Source organism: Sphaerodactylus townsendi, linkage group LG06 (assembly GCF_021028975.2).
Source record: "Sphaerodactylus townsendi isolate TG3544 linkage group LG06, MPM_Stown_v2.3, whole genome shotgun sequence".
Classification (NCBI taxonomy): domain Eukaryota; kingdom Metazoa; phylum Chordata; class Lepidosauria; order Squamata; family Sphaerodactylidae; genus Sphaerodactylus; species Sphaerodactylus townsendi.
The window spans coordinates 33,934,313-33,961,139 of NC_059430.1; the positions used below are offsets into that span (position 1 = coordinate 33,934,313).

The 26,827-nt window shown below is 43.7% G+C and overlaps 1 protein-coding gene across 3 annotated transcripts in view; it reads right to left on the reverse strand.

Annotated features, from left to right (window-relative positions):
• STAB2 (stabilin 2) overlaps positions 1-26,827 on the reverse strand; it is a 90,861-nt gene that overhangs the window by 20,985 nt on the left and 43,049 nt on the right. For all 3 annotated transcript variants that reach the window (XM_048500422.1, XM_048500421.1, XM_048500423.1), the window contains exons 22-34: positions 26,403-26,479; positions 18,696-18,821; positions 17,383-17,456; positions 16,072-16,143; positions 13,749-13,868; positions 12,545-12,589; positions 8,316-8,393; positions 8,065-8,211; positions 5,359-5,499; positions 4,825-4,884; positions 4,515-4,691; positions 3,934-4,026; positions 411-557 (exon numbers count right to left, since the gene is read on the reverse strand). In XM_048500422.1, coding sequence (XP_048356379.1) covers positions 411-557; positions 3,934-4,026; positions 4,515-4,691; positions 4,825-4,884; positions 5,359-5,499; positions 8,065-8,211; positions 8,316-8,393; positions 12,545-12,589; positions 13,749-13,868; positions 16,072-16,143; positions 17,383-17,456; positions 18,696-18,821; positions 26,403-26,479 — 1,357 coding nt within the window. The remainder of the gene's footprint in view (positions 1-410; positions 558-3,933; positions 4,027-4,514; positions 4,692-4,824; positions 4,885-5,358; positions 5,500-8,064; positions 8,212-8,315; positions 8,394-12,544; positions 12,590-13,748; positions 13,869-16,071; positions 16,144-17,382; positions 17,457-18,695; positions 18,822-26,402; positions 26,480-26,827) is intronic.

The window sequence follows — 26,827 nt, forward strand, 5'->3', positions numbered from 1 at the left end:
TACAGTTATTGCTGTTAGATGTTGTATGCGTAGGTATATGAGGGTTTTTATTTATCTATGGACTAAAGAAATCTACAGGTTTATGAATGTTTATTTTAATTCACTCTTCCTCGGATAAAGAATTCAAAATTTGTTCCAATGCCATGTTGTCTGGTTGTTTTGCTAAGAATATTTTATAAACTTCTGACAACAAACTTTTTCAAATTTACACAGCTGTGCGAATTGTGGTAGTGGGGCAACTCTATCATACAACAGCTGATTCAGACTTTGATTAAAACCAAATGGTTAAAACATGGTTTCTCAGTCCCTATGTTCTAAGTCTATATACACACCAGAGCACTGACACGTATAAAATGAACTAGATTACTTGTTGGTTCAGAAGGGTAACAAAAATTCATAGAAGGACTGACCAAAATATCATGACTAAGGAAAGTGTCACAGCGACTTCCAAGGTTAGGATCTGTTAGCAAGCAGTCAATCCCATAAGCAACGCCACCGTCAAACTCCAGATACCTTTGCACTATCTTACAGCTCTTATCATTGATATACAATTCACCCTGAAGGAGAAAGAAACATAAAGTTGTATCTCTTTCAGCATCTCTGTCAGATCTCCCAGTAAGAGAAAACAGAAATAACAGATTTAAAAACCTGAATCCTACTACTCTTCTCTGCAAAAGTTGGAAACTTGGAAACAGAACTGGCAGGGCCCACTTGAGCTTAAGTGGCTCTTCCTCAGGTTGCAAGTAAAAATGTGCATACCCATTTCTAGTGCAAGATATATAGGGAAGCATGTGCAATGCTGACAGAGATAGCATCTGCTAGACTACCTCAATCTTCACATGCATTCTTGATCCACTTAAGGGAACTACACATGCAGTACATTAATAGGAACCATGTACTCAGATGGCATATGCAGATCTGAGTTAAGCCTGAGGTTCGTATGTGGGATCCTGCATTGATATCTTTTATCAAATTAGATTTTTTCATATATTAATTAATGGTTTGAGTGGTGTGCGTGTAGAACAGTGGTGGCGAACCTATGGCACAGGTGCCAGAGGTGGCAATCAGAGCCCTCTCTGTGGTCACGAGCAGAGTCACCCTCCCCCCCCCCCCACATCTAGGCTGGCTTGGGCCGTTGGGCTTGATTATTGGCATTAAACCTAAGACCTAGTTTTGGGGAAGCAGTGTAGGTAACCCTGTTAAGCGCTGTTAAACCCCACTTATTTTCATGCGAAGAACTAAAGTGTGATCCTTTACCTGTGAGTAAGCTCGGTTGCTGGCAATGAGGCTTGCTTCTGAGTAAACCCTCCTAGGGTCGTGATTCACCTATTCGAAGTGTTGCATGGTTGCTTCCATGCAAAGCCACCGACTACCACCAAGCTTACTCCCAAGTAACACACACCTCGAAGCCAACCGTTTTTTCTAAACTAAAACCTCAGTATTCAGATTAAATTGCCGTGTTGGCACTTCGTGATAAATGAGTGGGTTTTGGGTTGCAATTTGGGCACTTGGTCTCGAAAAGGTTTGCCATCACTGGTGTAGAAGGTGCCGTCAAGTTGAAGGTGACTTGTGATCCTGTAGAGTTTTCAAGGCAAGAGACTTATAGAGGTGGTTTGTCATTGCCTTCCTCTGCATAGCAATCTTGGTATTCTTTGGTGGTCTCCAGTGGTGGGATCCAAAAATTTTAGTAACAGGTTCCCATGGTGGTGGGATTCAAACTGTGGCATAGCGCCAATGGGGCTGGGAGGGGCACGACGGGGTGTGGCCGGGCATTCTAGGGGCGGGGCATTCCTGGGCGGGGCTGTGGCAAGGATGCAGCTGCTGCGCCGGTCCTTGGGTGGGAAATGAATGCACGCAGGCACAGACTGCCATGCACGCCGGTGCACCTCCTGCTAGACTGCTTCAAGTTCTGTGCGCTACTGCTGAAGAGGAGGGGCGTAACTAAGGCAAAAATCACATGGCAAAATCACCAATTAGTAACCCCCTCTTGGCACACACAAATAATTAGTAAGCTACTCTCGGGAACCTGTGAAAACCTGCTGGATCCCACCTCTGGTGGTCTCCCATCAAAGTACTTAGGCCCCAATCCCTCAGCTAGGGTTTGTGGGGTACAAAGTTTGAGTGAAGTTCTTGAGTGGGGCCCAAAACCTTGAATCCCCGTCCTGGAGCTTTTCTCGGGACTCCAGAATCATTAAAACCACCACTCAGACCAGGGAAATTTCTGAAGACAAATTACTTCAAAATTTGAAATGATACCTCCAGAAGGCAGACAGAGTAGCTTTGGGATGTAAATTTTAATAATTTGGATAGGAAAGAGACTTCCTATTCAGCAATGAGTAACACGCCAGTCACTGCATTCAAGTGGGAAAAGAAATCTTTGGGCAGATTCCTTGGAGGAGCAGCACAAAATTTTTCCAAATAATAAATTATTACATTTAGACTGCTCATGGGACCCCTCGGTGAGTTCTAGAGAAAAACACTCTGTGTAGAAAAATGTTACAGGTGATCTGGCAGTGCCTACATCAGGGGTCGGCAACCTTTCATTAAGAGCCAAATTATGTCAAAAGGCAGAAGAAGAGATCAACCATATGAAAAAAAAATTGAATAACTGAAAATATATAATTTAGGATTACTGATAATTCATGTGTTGATTGATAATGTTTAAACTTTCTTCAGTCCAAATACTGATTGTTGTGAGTCCTTTATTATGAAGTGCCATATACAATGTCCGGGGTCAGGGCCAGAGCCCCTCCCCAGAACTGGCAGGGCCCTCATCCACGGCAGAAGACCTGCCATGCGGGGTGTGTGTGTGTGTGTGTGTGTGTGTGTCAGTGGCCCCCCAGCCAGCACTGTGACTGTTCTGCGACCATCTCTGTGGTCTCAGGAAAGCCAGCCAAGGAGGGAAAGGCCAGCGAGACTCCCTGAGGCCACTGGCAGCTTCCCACAGCCACCAGGCCCAAGTTGGCATGGGAGGGGCTGGCAGCTGCCTGGGCTGAACTAGGGAGCTCAGAAGTGGCAGCAGGCCAAGGAGACGCCCCGCCGACAGCCGTCCTGGGAGGGGGTGGGACAAGAGGTGTGGGGCTTGTCCCTGGAGGGGGCAGAACTCGGACCCAGGCGAGTTCATTGTGGGGAGGGGCTGAGGAAAGCCGGTCAGCCAGAGGTGGAGGATAAAAGGAAAGGGAAGGACAGGGGCGGGGTGGTTGTTGTGGGGAGAGTGGAGAGCAAAGGAGGAGAGCAACTTTGGAGTGGAGGAAGGGAGGAGAGGAAAATCAAGGAACAAGACCTAGAGAGATAGGTGAGGGTGGAAGGGAGGCTGGACCGGAAGACATGGCAAGGAGGAGGTAACAGCTTAGTAAGTCCCAAGCCCAAGAAAGCTGTGGGTAAAAAGGCTGCTTAGCTGCAGCTGCCCCCAGGACTTTGGGGGTCAGGACAGGCAGACCAATGCCTGGGAAAGGGAAGGAGGGATGGCAGAGGCCCACAACCCTGGGACCAGGGTGGGGCTTCACCAAATGCAAGGTCTTGCAGTAAGTATTAAATATGCTGAGGACCATCTAACATGCTTGGTTTAGAGCATTGGCATAATTTGGCACATAGTTCACACATGGATTACTAGCAACTGTTCACCTCTACCATTTCCCTTTTCTGCAAAGAATTTCTAACAAACACTTTAGTGTCAAAACAAAACTTTTCTCCCCACTCCCTTCCCATTCTGGTCTCTCTGGCGTTCCAACTGCCTCTCCAAAATACCTGATGTAAAGATTTCATTTTCCTTTTTAAATAGCCATATTTGGTTCTGATTGAGCTGCACCAGTTCTAAAGCCATCGGTCTCATATCAACAGACTGGCAGACCTGTATGACATTACATTTAAACCTTGGTATCAACAGAATCAAAAAACCACTGACCAGCTAATTTGCTGATCTGCAATGCTTACAATTTCATTGTTATTATTACCACACGTCACACTGAGATCAAAGCCTTGAACTGTTGTCAGTAAACTGGACGTAGGGAGGGCATAGGCTAAAATCTATGAAAGAGATAGTAGAGAGATTGTGATTTAGAGAGATTAGAGAACAGAAACATGTAATACACAATTCAGAGTGACCAACCTGGGGCCTGGAAACCTCCCAGTGTTACAAGCAGTGGTGGGATCCAAAAATTTTAATAACAGGTTCCGATGGTGGTGGGATTCAAACAGTGGCGCCACCACACACACACACCTCCAGTCCCTATTGGGCAGGGAGGTTGCTTTAGTAACCCCTTCTCGGCACTCAGAAAAAATTAGTAACCACTTCTAGAGAGGTGGTGAGAACTGGTTGGATCCCACCTCTGGTTACAACTGATCTCCAGACAACAGAGATCAGATCCCCTGGAGAAAATGGCTGCTTTGGAGGGTATACTGATTGAAGTCCCCACCCGCCCCAGACTCTACCTCCAAACTTCCAGGAATTTCCCAACCCAGAGTTGACAGCCCTAGTTACATAAGCAGGAAAAGTTTATACCGAAAATGTCTACCTTGACATCTCTAATGATGTGGATTTTCAGGTTCTGCTGCAATTTCTCTTTGTTCGACATCTTAAATAGAAAATCCTGCTGTTCTGCAGGCAGAGCTCTGATGGCTTTGTCAGTGGGCCAGAACAAGGTGACTGGTTGGTGAGCAGGATCATTGAGGAAGCTAAACAAGCCAGCGCTCTGAAATAAAACAGATTTTTCTCCATCAAGGTAGCTGCAAATTAATCTATGGAACACAGGCACCGCCACACCACAGCTAGACGGTATTGTGCAGAGGGATAGTTTGCCAAATCACAAAATTATGTTGCCTTACCTCTAGCAAATTTGCAAACATGATGTAGCCATTTTTTGCTGCAACCATTTTGAGACTTTCCTAGGAAGATGAAATGTTCATCAAGCACATTTGCTGGAACAGTAAAGAACTTATATGCATATAACATATATAGATAACAAGTGCACACACAACTACACATACAAAAGAGCACATACAGATACACATACGAAAGTGCACTTACATATACAAATACAAAGGTGAAAGCCAACACTATAACTAACAGACATATAGACATCTAAACTTACATAACGTTACCTCTAAATCAAAACAGTTACATCACTTATTTCATAATATTTCCTAATATCAACTTATTTGAGGAATTTAATCCTTATTTCAGTGTAGCCATATAATAATTATTCTACTGGATCTTTAATGTTTTTAGTGTTTTTAATAAGGATAACAATAAGCTCTTTAATGTTTTTAATAAGTATAACAATAAAAATTATATTAAAAATGTTCATTTGCTGAAATTTTTTTTAACGAGTGGACAATCTAAAAGTAATTTTTACATACCCTCTCAGTTTTTGGCTTAGAAGTTGGAAAATCTTGAATCTTCTGTGGAACCAGCCAGTTTTCGATGGTATGTATGACTCCGTTTGTGCTTATTATATCGCTAGTTAAAATCTTAGTTTTGCCATTTAAAAATACTGAATTCTAAAAAGGCAAGCAGAGACAATAACGTTTTTCATGGAGTGAAGATGCTCAGAACAAAGAAATGTTGCATAATAGACTGTTCTGAAGAAGAAGAAGAAGAAGAAGAAGAAGAAGAAGAAGAAGAAGAAGAAGAAGAAGAAGAGGAGGAGGAGGAGGAGGAGGAGGAGGAGTTTGGATTTATATCCCCCCTTTCTCTCCTGCAGGAGACTCAAAGGGGCTTACAATCTCCTTCCCCCCTCACAACAAACACCCTGTGAGGTAGGTGGGGCTGAGAGAGCTCCAAGAAGCTTTGACTAGCCCAAGGTCACCCAGTGGCATGTGTGGGAGTGTACAGGCTAATCTGAATTCCCCAGATAAGCCTCCACAGCTCAGGTGGCAGAGCTGGGAATCAAACCCGGTTCCTCCAGATTAGATGCACGAGCTCTTAACCTCCTACGCCACTGCTGCTCCTTGCAATAAACATATGAATCTGGCAGTAGCGCTGGCCAAGTTCCAACTTGGAGAAAGTGTGAATGCATCCCAAGTTTTTCTAGATCACTTGCTGGTGGCTGCTTGGACCAAAGTCTTTAGTTTAAAATAAGTAAAAAGGCATGGGTTTGACTACTTTAAAAATGTTTTAAAACAAATAGATTTTTTTAAAAATTAGATGGGAAGGGGAAAAATGGCGAGCACTGAGAAGTGTCTACTGATAAAGGGAGTTCATATAAGCCAGCTGCCTATCACCTGTAATGGCTAGAGGGAATGGAGAGGAAGCTCCCTCAGTGCTGAGTAGCTTTTAACTGAACCCTAGCTTCTGTACAGCACAAGGGGATGTTGGTGGATGTGAACTGATAAAATAAATACATATACAGATGTACAGATATAGATATATTCAAGATCTGGATCAATACATCAGGATCATTATCCCAATTCTGAGTATTCCTAGAAATATTCGGGAATATTGGATGCTGGTGTTAAAAGCTGGGTGTGCAGGGGTTTTTTGTTTTTGTTTTTTTGAAGGTTTCCTGGCAATAGGAGGGAGGAAGGCAACTCTCATAGGCAAATGGCATCATACATAAGAGTTTGTCAGGTTGGATCTTCTGGGATTCTCTGGTTTGATATTTAGTTCTGTTGGGCTTGTACTGCTGCATTGTCCCTGGGTTCTGTGGTTTGATGTTGGTTCCATTGGGATTGGTGGTTTTGTTTGAATTGGGAGGCTTTTGACCCGTGGTTGCTTGCTGTGGTATGTTTTGCTATTCTCTGCTTAGAGAAAGCATGGAATTTTTTTTTCCTATAGGCTCAAGGCACCTTGTTTAGGGATCATGGAAATGGACCTTTTGGTCTGATTCAGTTGAAACTTGGGCGTCTTTAATGGACAGGCAGCACTGACTCAGCTGCAATTTTAGTGTCATTTGTTAAAAAAAACACAGCAACTTCAGTCTCCCAGAAAAATCCCCCTAGGAAATATGTACCAGAATAATTTCAGATCCCCCACTCCAAAACAAACAAACTGGTATTTATGTCCCTTCTGAAATGCAAATTTTAAAAAAGCCATTTTTTCCCCAGATGTATTCATCTTGATGCAGCTCAGTACTTCTTGGCATAATTCTGTGCAGAAAACAAAGTGCAAAAAATGTTCTGCTTGCCCCTTAAATTTGCTGTTGCAAATATACCATCATCAACAATGATGAATGTAAAAAAAAATTCAAGTGCATGTGATCTTGAATATGTGTAGTGGGGCAAATAGCATCCCTAGGGACATCCCTAGGGCATCCTTTGCCCATTGTGTAGCCATGATCAGAATCTATATGTTCAGGAAACATGAAGAGGCTTTCAGGGACTAGCTAACTCTTTTGCCTTCACCATGCCTCTGGTGACAGGAGGAAAGCAAGAAATGTCCCTGCTACTCTCCCTCCTCCAAGAACCCATCTTCATTGTTGGCAGCAGTACCTAGGCCATTTCAGCACGGCCCTTTAATGGCGCCCTGGGGACGGGATAAACGCCGTCCCCAGGGAGCCATTCGCACAGGCGGCGCTGCTGCTAAGCAGCAGCGCCGACCTGGCGTCGCTCCCCCTCCCCCAGGGCGGCGTCAAGCCGGCCTGAAAAACAACCCTTTAAAGGGTTGTTTTTCCCCTGACAGCGTGTTCCCGGCGGCGCGGTGCGAACAGCAGGCCGCCCGAGGGGAACATACGCTGTTGCTTTCCCGTCCCACTCCACCTTTGTCCCCGTCGAATTAGGCCTGCTGGTTACCGATCGAAGCCTCGCCCAGGGGTCGGAGGACAATGCGTGAAGGCGGGACTTCGACGCCCAGCAGGCGGGCGGCGGGGTTTACAAGGTGAGTGGGACGGGGAAGGGGGAAGAGGCGGCTCCAGCTTGGAGCCGCTACTGCCGTCTGCCAGCCTCTCGGAGGCCGCCCGCGATAAGCTGGTGATCGCGAACGGCCTCCGCCTCCACGCCGGCAGAATTCTTGCCGGCGTGGAGGCGCCTCGACGGCCGTGCGGAAACAACCCTAGACTTTAAAGCAACATTTTATATACTCTATCTTTCCACAAAGAGAAGTGGAAGCGAAATTGTACATTTAGCTACCTGTGAGAAAGTGATCTTGAGTTGTTCTCCATGGAGAGTAGTCACGTTTTTATCAGTTGTCAGATCGTTGTAGAGAAGTGCGCTACAGGCTACTATATGGTAGCGAAGGATCTGGGGGAACACACCTTTTGTGATCCAGTCGTAAATCTTTGAAAAAAGAAAAATTAATGACAAGTATAAGAGGGGGAAAAAACCCTCCATAGAACATGAACCAAAATAATTTAGTGCAGTTTTGATCTTTGCTTACTCACTGTCAATTGACTTGCTTTCTCTTGGGGTATAAAAACAGTGAAAGGGCCCGGCCCTTCTAAAGCTTGGACACCAGAATCCTGCAACAAAACAATACCAAATTCCAGTCCCATGCCAAGCAATGATATCTGACAGACCACCATCCTATTATTTAGGGTTCCCAACTCTGGGTGGGAAAATTCCTGGAAATTTAGTAGTAGAGCCTGGGGAAGGCAGGGTTGGGAGAGTAGAGGGACTCCTGGGGTATAATACCATACAGTCCACCCACCAAGGCAGCCATTCTCTTCAGTGGAATCGAGTCAGGTGTGATTCCAGAAGATCCCCAGGCCGCACCAGGAGGTTGGCAACGCTACTGTTTCGGGTTCCAAAAGGCTGTTTCCTCAAAAACTTTTTTAGGTTTTCTGGAAATCCTCATTAAAAATGCATTTGAATTCTCTATTAGGAGTTGGTAGGACTTTCTTTTTTATGTCACTCAGAGAGCTGTGGAAGGCATGATTTGGGGTTGTGACCATATTGCAGGATTCTAGTCCAGTAGCATCTTAGAGACCAACAAGATTTTTTTCAGGGTGTGCCCCAAAAATCTTGTTCGTCTCAAAGGTGCTGGAGGACGCAAATCCTGCTGGTCTGGCTAACTAGAATCTACATGGCTTGAAAGCTTTCTGGCCGCTGCTCACAGTAATTGCCAGTACAACCTAATGAAAAAGGTCCTTTAGACTGAATTAACAGAAATTTCATTGCACCCTTTTCAATCAGTCATATTGTTGTTGTTGTTATTTAAATTTATAGACCACCCCTCCATTGGGCCTTGAGACACTTAACAACATAGTAATTACATAACATGAAAGCCAGTATACAATATTTAAAACAATCCAATTTTACAATTTACACGCTAACAGAAAGATCAAAGTGGTGATACAATTTAAAGTTTACTTTAAAAATATCAAATTTCCCACACAAACAATCTTGGTCCAGGTGAAATTCAATCCATTGGTCTCAAATACCAGCACCCATAATATAATTCAAATTTCCTAAAATAAAATTATTATAGGTGGAGTGCAGGGAAGGGGAAGGCCAAAAGTGAGAAGAATATTGCTGCCTCAGCCATATGCCTGGCATTTGGCTTACAGGCCCTGTGGAACTGTGAAAGGTTCTACAGAATCTTGGTCTCACTCGACAGCAGGGGCGTACCTACAGGCACACACTGGCCGAGGGGACAAACCTGAGTTTGGTAGCCCCACCAGCCCAGCGTATGGGCGGCCACCCTCCCCCACCATGACCAAACAATGATTTTTTTTGTTCCCGCCCACCAAACACCTCCCCACTCCCTCAAAACATACATGGCCTCTCCCCCCACCAACTCTTTTCCTAATTTCCTAATCACAACAACCCTATGAGGTAGGTTGTTAGCCTGAGAAAACAACTCCAAGCCAGTGCAAGTGGGTATTAAGCATGTAAATCTCTCACAAATCACCCCAGTAAAACATTTACCAAAACAAATGTCCAGCATCATCTCTCTAAAACTTACCTCTCCAGTGGAATCCACCCCAAACAAGAATCACTTTCAATGGTGTTTTAAACTAGGTCAAATTCTTCTTTTAAATCTACCTTAAAGGGAGAATCTGGGGTCCCTAGTTTAAACACCATTGAAAGTGATGCTGTTTGGGGGTGGATTCTCCCCCACCCTGAAACAACATCACTTTTGAGGGTTGGAGATTCAGATGAAACAAATAGCAGATTTGGCTGGAATCTGGGCAAATTTGGGCACATTCGGACAAAAAATTGTCCGGTTATGTCCTGCCCAAATATGAACAAATGCGAATGCAAGGTATTTGGAGTTTTGGGGGGGTATTTTGGAGATTTTCGACCTGCAGGGAGAGCATATTTTAAAGCTAGCAGCACCATGATTTTCAGGGTACCATCCAGAGACTGTCCTGATGATATCACCCAAATTTGGTGATGTTTGGTTCGGGGCAGCAAAGTTATGGACGCCCAAATGGAATGCCCCCATCCCCATTGTTTTCAATGGGAGCTAACCTGAGATGGGGGCTACCTCTTTGAGGGATCTCATAACTTTGGTCCCCACTGAACATAACTTCACCAAACTTGGTGGGTGACAATCATAAGAATAGTTAACAGATGATACCCTGAAATTTTGGGTGTCACTAGCTTTAAAAATACACCCCTTCCAGGCACCCCAAAAAAATTTGGCCAAGATTCTTTGTTTTGCAGTGACTTTTGCTCCATTGGTAGCTAATGAGGAATTTCTGAGGCTGAGGCTGCACATTTTTTGAAGATAGAGGTGCCAGACTTTCAAGGTGGCTCCAAGGAATGGCCTTGAGTAATAGCATCCAAGCTTGGTGAGGTTTGCTTCTGGAGTGGGGGGGGGGGGGGTTGGAGAGAGGTCTGAGAAGGAAGACTCAGCCCCCAGGCTTTCTTATGCAGGAGCGGGGAAACAAAATAAGCCTTGGGGGGCCCATAAAATTAGAACCCCCCCCCCCAGAAGCCAAAGGTTTTCAAACCTGGATGCTATGGCTACCATAGGAGGGCCCTCCTGGAGCCACCCTGAAAGTCTGGTGCCTCTATCTTCAAAAAAAATGCAGCCTGCCTACACACTCAGAAATTCCCCCATTATTACAATGGAGCAAAGTCACTGCAAAACAAAGAATCTTGGGCAAATTTATTGGGGTGCCTGGAAGGGGTGTATTTTTAAAGCTAGTGACACCAAATGTTCAGGGTATCATCTGTTAACTATTCTTATGATGTCATCCGCAAGTTTGGTGTGAAGTTATGTTCAGGGGGACCAAAGTTATGGTCTCTCAAATGGGTAGCCCAATCTCAGAGTTGTTAGCTCCCATTGAAAACAATGGGGATGGGGGCACCCCCTTTGGGGGTCCATAACTTTGCTACCCCTGGACCAAACATCACCAAATTTGGGTGGTATCATCAGGGCAGTCTCTGGATAATACCCTGAAATTTTGGTGCCGCTAGCCTTAAAAATGCGCCCCCTGCAGGCCGGAACGTGAAAAAACACTTAAAACATTAAAAAACACACAAACGACCCTGAAATGTTGGCGCCCCCCCATGTGACCAAATGGGGGGCGCCCGGGGACAAAGGGTACCCCCTGTCCCTAGGCAGGAACGCCACTGCTCGACAGAGTGTTCCACAGGGTTGAATTGTACATTTTTGTGTGCTTAGATATTTGTATATAACACTTAGGCTTGACTCACTCAAGGAGATGTTGAAATTGTCAGGATATTTCCCAAAGAACATCAGTTCTGACATAAAGTACACGTGTGATGCAAAACACTTGGATTGTCATAAAAAAGTGAAACATAACTCTAAAATAGGAAACTCACACCTTCAAATGAATGCATGGAAGTGCCGTGGTATTTTTGTTGCTATCCCCAAACTCAGCCTCTTCCCATTTAATAGAAAATGGGAAAAAATTCTACCAGTGCAATACTAAAGAAAGCTACTTTAGTGTAAGCCCATTGAAATGCACTGTATGTATTTTACATCTATTTAGGCTGTCACTGGGCCTTTCCCCACTTTTCCCTCTACCACCGTCGCTGCGCGCTACTCACTGCGCGCATCATTTCTGGCGCGTGCCCTGGCTTCCCCACAACCTCGCACTCTGCGCGGGGTCATCAAAAGGCGCCCTTTTTTCCCAGCGCCAGGTATGACGCGCACTGAGGGGGCGTGGCAGCGTCGGGGCAGCTGCATTGTCGCCGCCCCTGTAGTGGGGAGTGCCCCGGGACCCCGCGCTACTTGGTCCGAGTAGCGCACAGCAGAAGGTAAGTGGGGAAAGGCCCACTGTCAAATCTACAATACTGTAGCAAATAGACCCTTTCAATCACACATAGAAAGCCTATGGCTCAGTTCAAACATCACATAGTTAATTAAATAACTATAATTAGCATGATCATCCAAATATGGACCACTCTACCAACGATGTTTAGTTGGCGATGGAAAATGCTGCCAGGTAGCAGCTGACTTAACCCTGTGGGTTCTTAAGGCAAGAGAAATGGCTCTACAATTCTGGATTTTTTTGGTGGTCTCCCATCCAAGTACTAACCAGGGCTGATCCTGCTTAGCTTCCCAGATCGTATGAGTTATGGTTAGCCTGAGTCAGTCAGGTCAGGGCATGTTTAATTAAGATACATCAAAACAGGTATGAAAAACGAAGTCTATGATCTGGAGTCAGTTTGTGAACCACAACAACTTTCTTACCCGAAGAAGATATTTAATTCTAATGTTCAAACCCGTCTCAAGTTCCTTCAATGACAACAAAAAGAATGATCAGAATCAACAAGATCAACATGTAGAAAGCTGCAACATGATAAAATGTTAATTTCTTTTTAAAAATTGCCTATGCAGTGCAGACAATACCATAAAGATGGTCACTTTGAACCAAATTGCATGTTTGGTGGCAGGTCAGGCTGTTGTTAAATAGCTCCAGATCAGTGGGGGTAAGGCTATTTGTGGGTTGGGGAGCAGAGGTACAGAAAACCACCGTGAATCCCTGAATAAAGGCACCATCCGGACCCCCATACGACCCTGATTCAAATAAAATATAACAAAATGAATCATTCGGCTTCCTGATAACATGAATAGAGCAATAATTGTTAATCATGGCAAGGAACACTAAAGGAAAAGAAACAAGATTATTAAAGAATACATTTCAATTAAATGTATATTAGAATATCATTGTATTGACATAGTGTTATCCCTTCTACTCAGTTGTGTAGCACAAGAAAAACGAAGGGAAAATGGAGGAGGGCATCACCAATGTCCTGATGTCACTTCCTGTGCAACCAGAAGTGACACCATCATTTTGCTGTTGAAACTCGAGCATTCAGTCAAAACTCTATGCTTAAACCATGAGGTTCTGGCAGAATGCTAGAACCAGCAGCACAGTGACATCATTTCTGGTCATCACATGGCCGGCAACGTCATTACCTCATTGTCAAGGTACCCTCTACCAGTCAATCAACCACAGGTTGGCAGCCTGGTATTGGCAATGCTATTCTCCCCTCTATCCCTCTCTCAGCAGCTGGGCAGAAGAAGAACAACTGGGTGTAGTATATGCTTAACTATTTCCCCTCTATCTGCTCTCCTCTATAAGTTTTTTCCCTCCAGCGCCGCCCACCCCCCAATTGCAGTTCTGGATGTGTTTTGGCAGAATTAGAGAGACAAGTAGCTGGGAAAGGAGTTTTATGGGATTAGTGGGTTGAGGAGAGGATTTTCTTACTATTCCCTTATTTTCTACTGGAAATTCCAGCCCCATCACCTGGGGAGACCCACACATCACTGGATATTGTGATATCATTGACTTGGATATCACAAACCCCAACAAAATGTGGATCCTACTTAAGTTTAATTCAGTTGTTAAACACAGGTTGCCTGATAAAACTTTGATAAAACAATACTTTACCTGGATGATGCTGCCTCTGCAAGTAAATCCATCACCAATGTAACCGGGTCTACATGTACAGGTCCTTTCAGTTACTTCAGTATCATTGCAAAATGCATTTTCCCCACAACCACCATTTTTCTGTCAAGAAGGCAACAATGTGAAATAAAATCTCATTTGCAATTAAGATGGAAGAAAACTATTTTAAATAAATTAAATTAATAAATATGCCACTTAGACAAATAGCATTCCAGATAGACTTCACCATTTTCAGTGGCAGGAGAGGAAAGAATTCCATTTTTCACACAATACCATATTGTCGCTTGATTGCTGGGCAAAGCAGAAATATTTCTTAAGAAGTGCAATAAAAATGCACAGCAACTGTGTCTTCAAAGGCAGACACACAGCCACAGACAGAAATGCCAAATAGAAGTGCTACATATAGGCATTTTGGCAGGTAAATTTTGACCATCTTGCTTGTGACTTACATGGAAGCTGCAGAGCTTCCATGACTGGTTTTCCTTTTGAATTCCCTTCTAGAAGTTGGCTGTCAAAACTGAAGTGGAAAAAAGTCAAGGCTGGCTGACAAACCAGCATGAAGTATGGTAACAGAATTTGGGAATGGAGCCTGAAGATTATGATTATGGTCACCAGATTTGGTTTTGTTCTTGTGGATCAAGTTAAGCGATTGGGGTTTTTGTTAATGCTCTTTCCAAAGTTAAGCCTCACAGAGATTGGTTGCCAGACTGAATGACACTAATACAAGAAGCATTATAAAAATACGCTATAAAAATGCATTTAAACAACATTATGATTACTGAAACAGGCAAAAAGCTGGCAGAGAGAGCCCTCTGCAAAGAACACTCTCATTTCTTTTGTGATGTTTGAAAGGGGGATTCAAATGTCAAGCAGTACAAACCTTCTGTTGCACAAATCTGGACTGGAAGTGCAATTTACTGAAGAAAAGCTTTGAATGGGCTGCTACTCAGCTCTTCCCTGTCTGACAGTTTCTCCCTACAACTTTCTTACTACAGCAGTTTTCAATGAATGCCAGTACTTGAGGTGTGGTGCAGGTCTTCCACTATAGTGAGAAAGGAGTCCCAAGTGGCGGGTAGGGTTCCTGCCACTGTTTCAGGACACACTGTAAATCCCTCCTCCCAGTGGTGGGATTCAGCAGGTTCGCACCACTTCGGCAGAACCGGTTGTTAAAATGATGCTTGTAAACGATCAGTTGTTAAATTATTTGAATCCCACCACTGCCTCCTCCCCATCACTATTTGGGGGTGGGGGGTGGGAATGAGCTGCTTGGAGACACACCAAAGTCTGACATTACCTCCTGCGCAAAAAGTGGAAGTGACATCATTGCTTTGGCACAAAACTCTATGATTTACTCAGGTGAACCATAGAGCACTGCCCTGACACGAAACAATCACTTCTGGTGCTGAAGACAACCTCCCCCCCACCAATTTTTCTCCCACCATCTAGAAACTGACATGGTCTATTGCACAGGTGTCAAACTCGCGGCCCTCCAGATGTTATGGACTACAGTTCCCACCATCCCCTGCCAGCATGATGTTGGCAGGGGATGATGGGAACTGTAGTCCATAACATCTGGAGGGCCACGAGTTTGACACCTAGGGTCTGTTGCTTTATCAATAGACCCAAGCCAGCATCAGACAAAACAAAAACAAAAAAAAGATGGCAGGCAGCCTCCCCAGAGGGAGGTTGAACGGAAACGAAAAGGAAGTGACTGGTGGGCAAAATGGCAGCTCGGGTCAGTCAGTGCGGCTGAGAACACTTCACAGCAGAAGATTTCCCCTGCAAACAGAAAACTGTGGGAAGATCAGACTGTGAAGCAAACAACCGCTCCACAAGCAGTAAGTATCCAAAAGCCCACAGAGAAGGTTAGAATGATCCCAGAGCAAATTCATCAGGTTCTCTATTTTTATTATGTTTTAGCAGCAAGTCCTCATTTTAAGCTTTGAGAAGATCCAGCACGTTGGCTGCCTCTAATGGTGTACAACTGAATGGGAGACAGATACAAGGGTCAGCAGCTGGTTCTTTCACGTCAGCATGTTGATGTTTATATGTCCTTGTTAGGATGGGCCCTGAACAAACTGTGGATCTCTGGCTCCTTCCGCACACGCAAAATAATGCGTTTTCAAACAACTTTCACAACTGTTTGCAAGTGGATTTTGCTATTCTGCATAGCTTCAAAGAGCACTGAAAGCAGTTTGAAAGTGCATTATTCTGCATGTGCAGAATGAGCCTCTGTTTCAGAAGAAACAGATGCAAAGCAAAACCATTCCGTAAACAAAAACTTCACTACTATCGAAGTACTCACAATTGAACATAAACTGATGTAAGCACATGAACTGCCATTTCCAGAATATCCTTTCAAACAGTTGCATACTGCCTGTCATGAACAAAAATAAATCAAGATACGCAATGAGATTTAAAAATACTTTAAGATCACATAGATTCTATTTGGCAATACCCATGTGAATACACAAACATGACAAAGAATAATTCAGTTCATTCTGAACTCAGGTCTCCTTTGAAACTTTCCTTCTCTCCTATGCAAAACACATAATCTAGCAGTACCTTTGCTCAGCTAGTGAATGTTTTGCTTTCAGGATTTTTCTTAAGGAAAAGTTGTAGTGAAAAAGTAATAAATTTTTGAGACAGGAATTCATTCTTTACTCTAGTTTATTCTTGGATTCCAGCAGGGATGCAAATACCTGGTTACTCATGAAAAATTTAGTTAGCCCACCAAGATGTTTTAGAATCTTCAAAAATGAGTTTGTAAAGAAAGATTTTAGTCTTAATACTGTATTTCTCTTCTTCCCTGTGTTCAGATAACTTAGTATGTCATAGGATTCTTCACAAAATTTAAAGAACAACCAGAGGAAACACACTATGTAAAAATGCTAAGTGTTTAATATGTTTCACATATTTCAGTACTTCTTAAAGGCAAGATGATGACAGATTGGAGCCTAGGTCTATCCAGACAGTTTATGGCAAAAGTAAAAATTGACCTGGTGGTTTATTATTGCTATCAACTGGCATTTATGCTACACCACACCAAACAGCACCAATATTTCATAGTTAAAAACAAAATAATCAGAAGGGGTTCACAGCTCAAAAGATGAGCTCATATTTTGAATTAATAAGGTTCAATCCTGGCATCTCCAGTTAGAGGAATTTCATCAAAACTGGAAAAGCTATCAGCCTTGAAGAGCCTGTTGAAGTTGACAGTTCTGGACTAGACAAACCAATTTTCGGTTTCAATATAAAGTAGCTTTGAAATGATTGTTTGCTATGGTTAGCCTATGATTCATCACTGATTATTTATTACATTCATATCTGGTCTTTCTTTTACCATGCAAATTCAAGGACACAAGCATAGGTTCCAGGAGGTCTCCCATCCAGTTACTGACCCAACCTAGAGTTACTTAGTTTTAGCAAGGATGCTGCATCACATGCCTATCCTACTCTTCCATGGAGAATTACCAGGGAGCCATTTTCTGTCCAGCCAAGACCCCGATATATAGAATAGGAGAATCTTCAACAAACAAGACAAGCATAGTTACAGTACATTTCCCCGGGACCAATAAATGTCTACCATACAAGATGTATTGTTGCAGTTGCTTACCTGATTGGGTCCAATATGAGTGCATTCTGCATTTTTGTCACATCCACCATTATTTGTTATGCAGGGGTTAATTTCTTTAAGAAATCAAATGAGAAAAGCAGAAAAAGATGAGCACTCTTTCATTTCTCACGAGACAGCATTTAAGGGACCCTAACAATGGAAGCTACGAGTTCCAGTCATTTTGACTAGTAGCCATAGATTTCTTTATCATCTATGAATATGTTCACTCCCCTCTTAAAGCCTTCCAAGTTGGCAGCAATCACCATAACCTGGGATAGAGAGTTCCACATTTTAACTATGAGTTAAAGAAAGAAATACTTCCTTTTGTCTGCTGTGAATCTTTCACCCTGCAGTTCCAGCAGATGTTCACTCTCTCTACCATGCATACTTTTATAGACCTCTATTATATCTCGCCTGACTCCCCTTTATTCTAAGATAAACAACCCCAATTGTTTTAACCACTCCTCATAGGGCAGTTGCTATAGCCTCCCAGTCATTTTGATTGTTCTTTTCTACACTTTGTCAGGCTCTGCAATATCTTTTTTCAATTATGGTGTACACAGTTGTCTCACCATAGACTTGTATATGGGCAATATGATAGAAGCAGTTTCATTTTTTATTCCTTGTCTAATTATGGCCAGCATGGAATTTCCTTTTTTCAGAGCAGCTGCACACTAGGTTGACATTTTCATTGAACTATTTACTACTACCCCCAAGATCTCTCTCTTGGTCTGTCACTGCCAGCACAGTTCCCATCAGTGGATATGTAAAAATGGGATTTTTTTGCCCCAATGTGCATCATTTTACACTTGCTCACAATGAATCTTATTTGCCACTTTAATGCCCATTCCTCTAGTTTTGGGAGATCCTTTTGGAACTCTTCACATTCCATTTTTGTTTTAACCACCCTTAATAATTTGGTGTCATATGCAAACTAAGCCATCTCACTGTTCATCCCCATTCCAGGTCATTGATGAACAGGTTGGAAAACACCAGTCCCAACCCATATTCCTGAGGTAAAGATATCTTGACACCAGGGGCGTGGAACTTTGAAACAAATTACACTTTACATTATTTACTTGAAAATACTAGGTTGTGCCACTTTTGCTTTATGAATACTTCAATTATTTCTAAGATGAGATCAAGAACATGAACCAACATCCCCAATGGTAACTTCCCAGAAATTTCTCATTTCCTCATTGAGTTTACCCCAGATTGTATTAATGCACACAATACATCCCTGGAATAGATTGAATGTTAACAAGTACTCGTTATTGTGGTCAAAGATCTATACATATACAGTGGATACTTACCAAGGCAGACTATTCCATCTCCAGTGTAACCTGTTTTGCAAACACACACTCTGTTTCCTGGAGTGGTTCGTCTACATTCTGCTTCTTTGGAACAACCTCCATTGCTGATTTCACATGCGTCAATGGCTGCAAAAGGACAGAAAATGTAAAAACTACAAGCTGATGTTCTTTGAAGAATGATGAGAAGACAAATCCAAACTCATGCCCCCTGCAGGGTTTCCCCTACATCAGTGGTTCTCAACCTTCCTAATGCTACAACCCTTTAATACAGTTCCTCATGTTGTGGTGACACCCAGCCATGAAATTATTTGTGTCTTGGTTCCTAAGACCATCAGAAATATGTGTTTTCTAATGGTCTTAGGCGACCCCTGTGAAAGGGTCATTCAACCCCCAAAGGGGTTGTGACCCACAGATTGAGAACCGCTGCCCTACAGGCTTCTGGCCTTTCATGGGCTTAAGCAGGATGATTTTTTCCTACTCTCCCTTTTCTCCTTTGTTAAAGGAGACAAGGAAGAGTAGGAGAAATTAGCTGCTGTCAACATTCTATCTACTATCTGGTCCTTTTAAACAGAGATGCTGGGGACTGAACTTGGGAACTTCTGCATGCCAAGCAGATACTCTACCACTGAGACACACTTGCCTCCCCAATAATTGTCAGGATATTGAAAATTGCAAGGTGGTCATATGCTGGTCTAGAATGACTGGAATGTAACAGTCAGCAGAATTGTAAAGGTCGGAGCCTCTCTGTCTGGGTCTGCAGTGATTGGCATGTAACAGTCAGCAGAATTGTAAAGGTCGGAGCCTCTCTGTCTGGGTCTGCAGTGATTGGCATGTAACAGTCAGCAGAAGTGAAAAGGTCACAGGCCAGGATGATTAGATCATCTAGCTAATGATTTGCTGGACAAAACTATATAAGAAGACTGCATACCCAATTCAGTACCTCTCCTTCATCTTCAGGTTCGGGCTCAGATTGTTGTCAGAGTAGAGAGTGGATAGTTATTGTTATTTTTGTTCCTCTGAGAAACAAGAGATAAAGTATTCCTGTTGGAACTAAATCTACTGTCTGAGTGTTTCTTTTTCTTATACTGCAAGCAGTTACCTCCTGTTCTAGCAAGGGTGAGTTGGCACCTAGTCCTTCCGCTGTGCACTAGGCCAACAATTTGGTTATGGGCCCAGTATCCTAACCACTGAAGCTAGAGAGGTCAGGCAGTGTGACACGATGACATCCACCATGTGCAGTTTGCCTTTTGAACGGCTGACTGCAGGGAACTACTCAGCATGGAGTGTGAAAATGCAGAGCTTTCTCATACGTGAAGATTTATGGGCTGTAGTCGAGGACCCCACGAACCCAGAGCACAGCAGCAGAGCAGAGGGGCAGATGCCAGAGCCAAAGGCGTCCATAATGTTGGCTGTGGAAAACTCCCAGCTCATCTATCTACGAGGCTGCTGAGAAGGCTTCTGACTGCTGGAAGGTGTTGAAGGACCTGTACCAGGCACTTGAGACTGCTGGTTCCAAGGTAATCTTGACCAGACGTTTATACCATTTGAAGCTGAAAGGAGGTGAAAATGTGGCCAACCATGTCCAACAGCTGCGACACTATTCGCCGAGCTGGAAGACAGAGGCATGACTTTCACTGAACAGCATAGGGCCTATATTGTACTATCTTCCCTAGATGACAGCTGGGACAATTTTGTCTATAGTATGCAGAGCATAAAGGAAGATGATTTGACTCTAGACTATGTGACTGCACGGGCTTCTGGAGCTCCAGGAAACAAAGAGAGTTTTGCCGTGAAGCCAGAGGCAGAGAGAAGCCTGCTGTTTCCAGGGGTAAAAGTGAAACTCCAGCTTTCCCCTGAACTGTCCAAGGTCATATGCAGTTCAGCGTTGTTTCCGTTGTGGCTCTACTAATCATCTTCTCGAGAATGCCCACAGAAGGTGAAGGGGAGAAGAAGGCCAGGACAACGAGGGAAGAGGAAAGAAGGAGCACTACTTGACGCATTGCTGAGAACCGATGTCCAGAGAAACCAACCCATCTGGCTCTTGGACTCTGCCTGCTCAGAGCATGTAAATGAAATGCTCATCACCTATTGACTGAGGAGTCCAAGGCAAGTGTGAAGCATGTCAGCTTGGCCGATGGATCACCAGCTGCTGTTACGCTGCAAGGAACTGCCTACCTACCATGCCTAGGTAAAAAGTTGCAAAATGTGTTGTGTGTTCCTGGACTGGATTTTTGTTTGTTGGCGTCCCAAGTTTAGCTGAACAAGGGTACAAAACTATATTTGATAGACAGGGTTGTACAGTATGGCAGAATGACATAGAGTGTGCAAAAGGTACACTCTAAGTACAAAATGTATGTTATGACTGATAAAGGCAAAATGAAAAAATGTAATGAATGTTTCAAGTCTAGCTAATAAAGCCTATGCATGATGATTGTGTGCACTATCTTCACAGAGTCCTAGGACATGCAAGTTTTGCCACCATCAAGCAGTTGGCAAAAGTATGTGATTTGAGTGTAAAGCCTTTGCAAAGCATTCCTAGACTGTTCAGTCTGTAGTGGGGTTAAGGTGAAATCCTATCCAATCCCCAAAAGAGCTACAGACAAATGGAAAGACCATTTGAACTAGTCCATGCAGACTTAGCTGGTCCTTTCCAATCAGCGAGAAGAGTTACGATATATATTTCTGCATTGATTGGTGATTATAGCAGATATTCTTACTGCTTGCTGTTGAAATCTAAGGATGAAGCCTTTACAAAGGCTTAAGGAATGGGTCTCAATGATTGAACGGAGGTTCCCTCACAAGGTGGCTTGCCTGCAATCTGACAGAGGCGGTGAGTTCATGGGGAACAAATTCCAAACCATGGCTGACACAGAAAGGTATTAGCCACAGGAGAACAAATCCGTTCAGCCCGGCTGAAAATGGCGTGGCTGAGAGGAGACTAGGCATTCTTCAAACAATGCGGGATTGCATGATAAATGATGCCAAGGTTCCATTCCATTTCTGGGGAGAGGCTGTCTTAGCTGCCACACATGTAATAAACAGGTTGTGGAGTTCAAGTATCAATGAAACACCATTTTCAGAATGTTTGGCAAAAGGCCTTCCCTGAAACACCTTAGAATATTTGGGAGTTTTGCTAACGTCCTCATTCCCAGACAGCAACGGAAAAAAGGACAAAAGAAATGGCAGAGACTGCGTTTTGTAGGATATGGCCAGAATACCAAAAGGCTATAGATTTTCATTGGGTCATGGAAGAATTGCTATCTCCGCGCAGGGTACCAACTTTGAAAAGCATACAGGTTGGGAACATGTGCATCAAAACTCTGAAGTGTTCTTACCACCAGTAAGCCATGACACAGTACCTAGTGACAGCACACAACCCCCCACTCCCTGTTCAAGGTCACACATCTGCTCCGAGCCTTAAGCAACAACAGAACAGTGATAGTGATCAGGAAGGAAGCCAGGGAGAGGAGGGGGGCTGAGCAAACTGGAGAAATAGCTATACCACGCAGATCAGAAAGAGCAAATAAAGGCATACCACCAAAAAGGTTTATGGTACAAGAAGTGAGAGTAGTGCCAATTAGGGACAGAACCACACGGTTTCCATGATATGTTGAAATGTCCCCCTGAGGAACAGGAAAAATGGAATCAGGCTATGGACAATGAGTTTGAATCCTTGGGGAACTTAACAGTGTTTAACATTGTTGATAAACCTACTGATAAGCCGATCATAGGTGCAAGATGGGTATTGCATGCGTAAACCTATGTCTGATGGGACTTGCACAAATATAAAGCAAGATTAGTCGAGCACAAGGCTTCTCTCAAACAAAGTTTGACAGTTATGATCAGACTTATGCACCCACTGCAAAGGCAGAATCCATGAGATTAGTGATTGCTCTGGCTGAGCAAAGAGACTTTAAAATGAGGCACTTTGATTTTGAAACAGCTTATTTAAATGCAGATTTGCAAGAGACCATATACATGAAGCAACCACACCAGGTTATGAGCATGAACAAGTTGATAAAGTTTATAAAGCTCAACAAAGCTTTATGCGGGCTGAAACAGTCAGCCAGATGTTGGAACAGGTGCATACACAAAGCATTATGTGAAATGAAATTTGACCAAAGTGTGGCCGATGCCTGTATATATACCAGAGGTACTGGTGATGAATGTATCATTTTGATGATTTATGTTGATGATCTCTGTGTGGTTGCAAAACAGACAACCAAATCAAACAACTTTACACTGAGTTGAGTAAACACTTTAAGCTGAAAGACTTGGGGTATCTAAAGCAATACCTGGCATTCAAGTCAGTAAATCTGAAGAAGGGATGTGTTTCTGACACAAAACAAAAGATAGAGGGTGTCATACAAAAAGCTGGTCTGCAAGATGCCAAAAGTGGCACAAAACCCCAATCGTGGCTGATTTTTGTAAGCAAGATAACAGCAAAGCATTTGAAAGGCAAGACCTATATCGTTCCTTAATTGGCAGCCTGCTGCACATTGCTAACTGGACAAGACCAGACATAGCTTTGCTGTAGGTTTATTAAGTAGAACAGTTGCAAAACCTACTGAGAAAGACTGGCGGGGCTAAAAAGAGTAATTCGTTACTTGAAGGGAACTGCTAACTATGGTTTACACTTTTCTAACCAAAACAATAAGGACTTAGTGGTGTATCGCGGACAGCTCATTTGCAGAGGACTCAGGATGTAAGTCAGTGAGTGGTTATTATATGCAATATGGCAGCCATCCGATTTGTTGGAGATCTCGGAAACAAACAACGGTTGCCACTTCAACTGCTGAGGCAGAGTATGCGGCTCTTAATGAGGCATGCAATGAGCTACAATGGTTATGCAGTCATGCTAAAAGACCGGCAGAGAAATGTGAACAACCTATAACAGTTTTTGAAGACTCACAGACATGTATAGCCATGGTATGTTCCAAAACCCGGTGTCGTGACTAAAACATGTAATGTGAAATCTCCGCAACAAAAAACAACTGATACAGTCAAATATGATTAAGTTGCAGTACTGTGAATCATCTGCAAACATAGCCGACACATCTTAACAAAGCCATTACCAATACAAAACATAATGACTTGGTGTTTGGTTTGGGTTTAGCAGGATGTACAATTTGGCAAGGACTCCGTACAAAGGAGCGGAAATAAGTAACTCTGTGTACTGACTATGTACTAACTATGTAATGAGTGTAAATAATGTGAATGACTTTGTTTGTAATTATTTTGTTTGTAAATATTATGTAATGAGGCAAACATTCCAACCAGATATGAGAAGGTGTCAGGATATTGAAAATTGCAAGGTGGTCATATGCTGGTCTTAGAATGACTGGAATGTAACAGTCAGCAGTGAATTGTAAAGGTCGTCTATGTTCTGTTCAACTGCAAGGATTGGGCATGTAACAGTCAGCAGAATTGTAAAGGTCACAGGCCAGGATGATTAGATCATCTAGCTAATGATTTGCTGGACAAAACTATATAAGAAGACTGCATACCCAATTCAGTACCTCTCCTTCATCTTCAGGTTCGGGCTCAGATTGTTGTCAGAGTAGAGAGTGGATAGTTATTGTTATTTTTGTTCCTCTGAGAAACAAGAGATAAAGTATTCCTGTTGGAACTAAATCTACTGTCTGAGTGTTTCTTTTTCTTATACTGCAAGCAGTTACCTCCTGTTCTAGCAAGGGTGAGTTGGCACCTAGTCCTTCCGCTGTGCACTAGGCCAACAATAATATTTATTTATTTGTATGTAAGCACTTGCAAACATCCAAGTACAGGCAATACCACTCAGGCTTTCTGAAAGACAGAAGACAGACAGAGGCCCTTTCCCCACTCACCTTTGCCCAAGGTTTGCTGCGGGCAATTCCCGGCACGCGCAATTCCTGGCGCACGCCCTGGCTTCCCCACGACTCCACGCTCTGTGCAGGGTCGTCAAAAGGCGCCATTTCAAAAGGCACCAGGAATTCCGCGCGTCGAGGGGGCGGGAGAGAGGAAGCGTCGGGGCGTCTGCGTTCTCGCCGCCCCTGAAGTGGGGAAGGGAGCTGGACCCCGCGCTACTTGAGGAGAGTAGCGCGGGGCTTAAGGAAAGTGGGGAAAGGGCCAGAATCACTGGCATAATGCCCATTGGGCAAGGTGGGCAGCTGCCCAGGGCATCACCTTGTGAGGGGCATCAAAATGCTGGGTTCGTTTTTGGGTATTTTTAGTGGTTTTCCATTTGTGACCTGCAGGGGGCGCAGTTTTTAGGCTAGCAGCACCAAAATATCAGCGTGTCATCGGGAGACTGTCCTTATGCTACCTTCCAAGTTTGGAGAGGTTTGGTTCAGGGAGTCCAAAGTTATGGACTCCCAAAAGGGGTGCCCCTATCCCTCATTGTTTCCAATGGGAGCTAATAAGAGATGGGGGCTACAGTTTTAAGGGTCCATAACTTTGGCCTCCCTGAACCAAACTGCACCAAACTTGGGGGGTATCATTAGGGCAGTCTCCTGATGAGACCCTGAAAGTTTTCAGACTGTGCCTTCAAAAATGTCCCCAACCGTGCGTAACCCTTTATTGACAGCAATGCAGAAAAAGCTCTAATGCAGAACAAAGATTCTTGGCGCAGAAATTTGGAAGGATGTTCTAACGCAGGGAGGGCATTCTTGAACATATCATGCACCAAAATTTTCAGGGTATCATCTGGAGACTGTCGCATAAGGATTAAGCACCCTCAAGGTTTTAAGTGCAGTTTGGTTCAGGGAGTCCAAAGTTATCGGAGACCCTCAAAAGAGCTGGCAGCCCCATCTCCTTAGCAAAAGGTAGATGTTGAATGGGGTACTCCCTTTGAGGGTCCATAACTTTGGACCCTTCACAAACTATTGCACTCAAACCCTTGGGGTACCCATAAGGACAGTTTCCCAGATGATACCCTGAAATTTTGGTGCCGATACCATCCCAAAAATGCGCCCCCTGCAGGAACATCCCAGAAATTTGCCCAAGAATCTTTGTTCTGCATTGAGTTTTCTGCATTGCTGTCAATGGGGGGTTGCAGGCTGGGGGGGGGGACATTTCTGAAGGCACAGTCTCAAAACTTTCAGGGTCTCATCAGGAGACTGCCCTAATGATACCCCCAAATTTTGGTGCAGTTTGGTTCAGGGGGGGCCAAAGTTATGGACCCTCAAAACTGTAGCCCCCATCTCCTATTAGCTCCCATTGGAAACAATGGGGGATTGGGCACCCCCTTTGGGAGTCCATAACTTTGGACTCCCTGAACCAAACCTCACCAAACTTGGGAAGTAGCACAAGGACAGTCTCCTGATGATATGTTGAAATTTCAGTGCTGATATGTCGAAAAACTTCACCCCCTGTAGGCACCAATGTCCTGGTGCAAAAATAATTTGGTCGTGGTGGAGTGGCCGCCCATTGGGGGGGGGGGGCATCCAACTCAGGTTTTGCCCAGGGCTACAGTTTGCCCAGGGCTGCCTTGTTATGCCCCTGGCCAGAATCCAAATCTGGCCTTGCACAAACCCAACAACTGTGCATAACACACTAGATCTCAAAAAGTCTTTTCTTCCTGTGAATTTGCATTTTCAAAAACAAACTGTTCATTGTAAATGCAGTTGAAACAATTCCTTTTCTCAACTTAACCCAGGAAAATGTTTGGTGTCCGCCCTCCCCAAATTGACAATCATCAGAGCAGCAAGCAGAAGGAAATCTACTTGCCTGTACAATGTGTGCCATTCCCTTTAAAGCCAGAAGCACATTTGCAGTATGATATCCCTTTAGGACTGAGAAGGCAGCTAAAATGGTAAAAAAAGAATAATTAGTACTTATAAAGCCAGACTTGGTCTGCAGTACGGGCAGCACTCTTTCACGCAAGTGAGATAAACTCGGTTTCAAACATTCTCCTGCACTGTCAATTTTATGGAGACACTTCATTTGTTATGTGTTGCAAGTTTGTATTTTGATGCGATTTAGATGTGATTTTATACTGTTTATGACAAATAAAGGCTAAATGATAAGAATTTTATGGAGATGTCAGGAAACGTCTAATATTGCCTCTGTTGGTCTGGTGCTCTGGTCATCTTTGTTATTTCAGTAGCCCTAACAATTCATTAGTTAATTTTCCTAATATTTCAGTGGCAAAG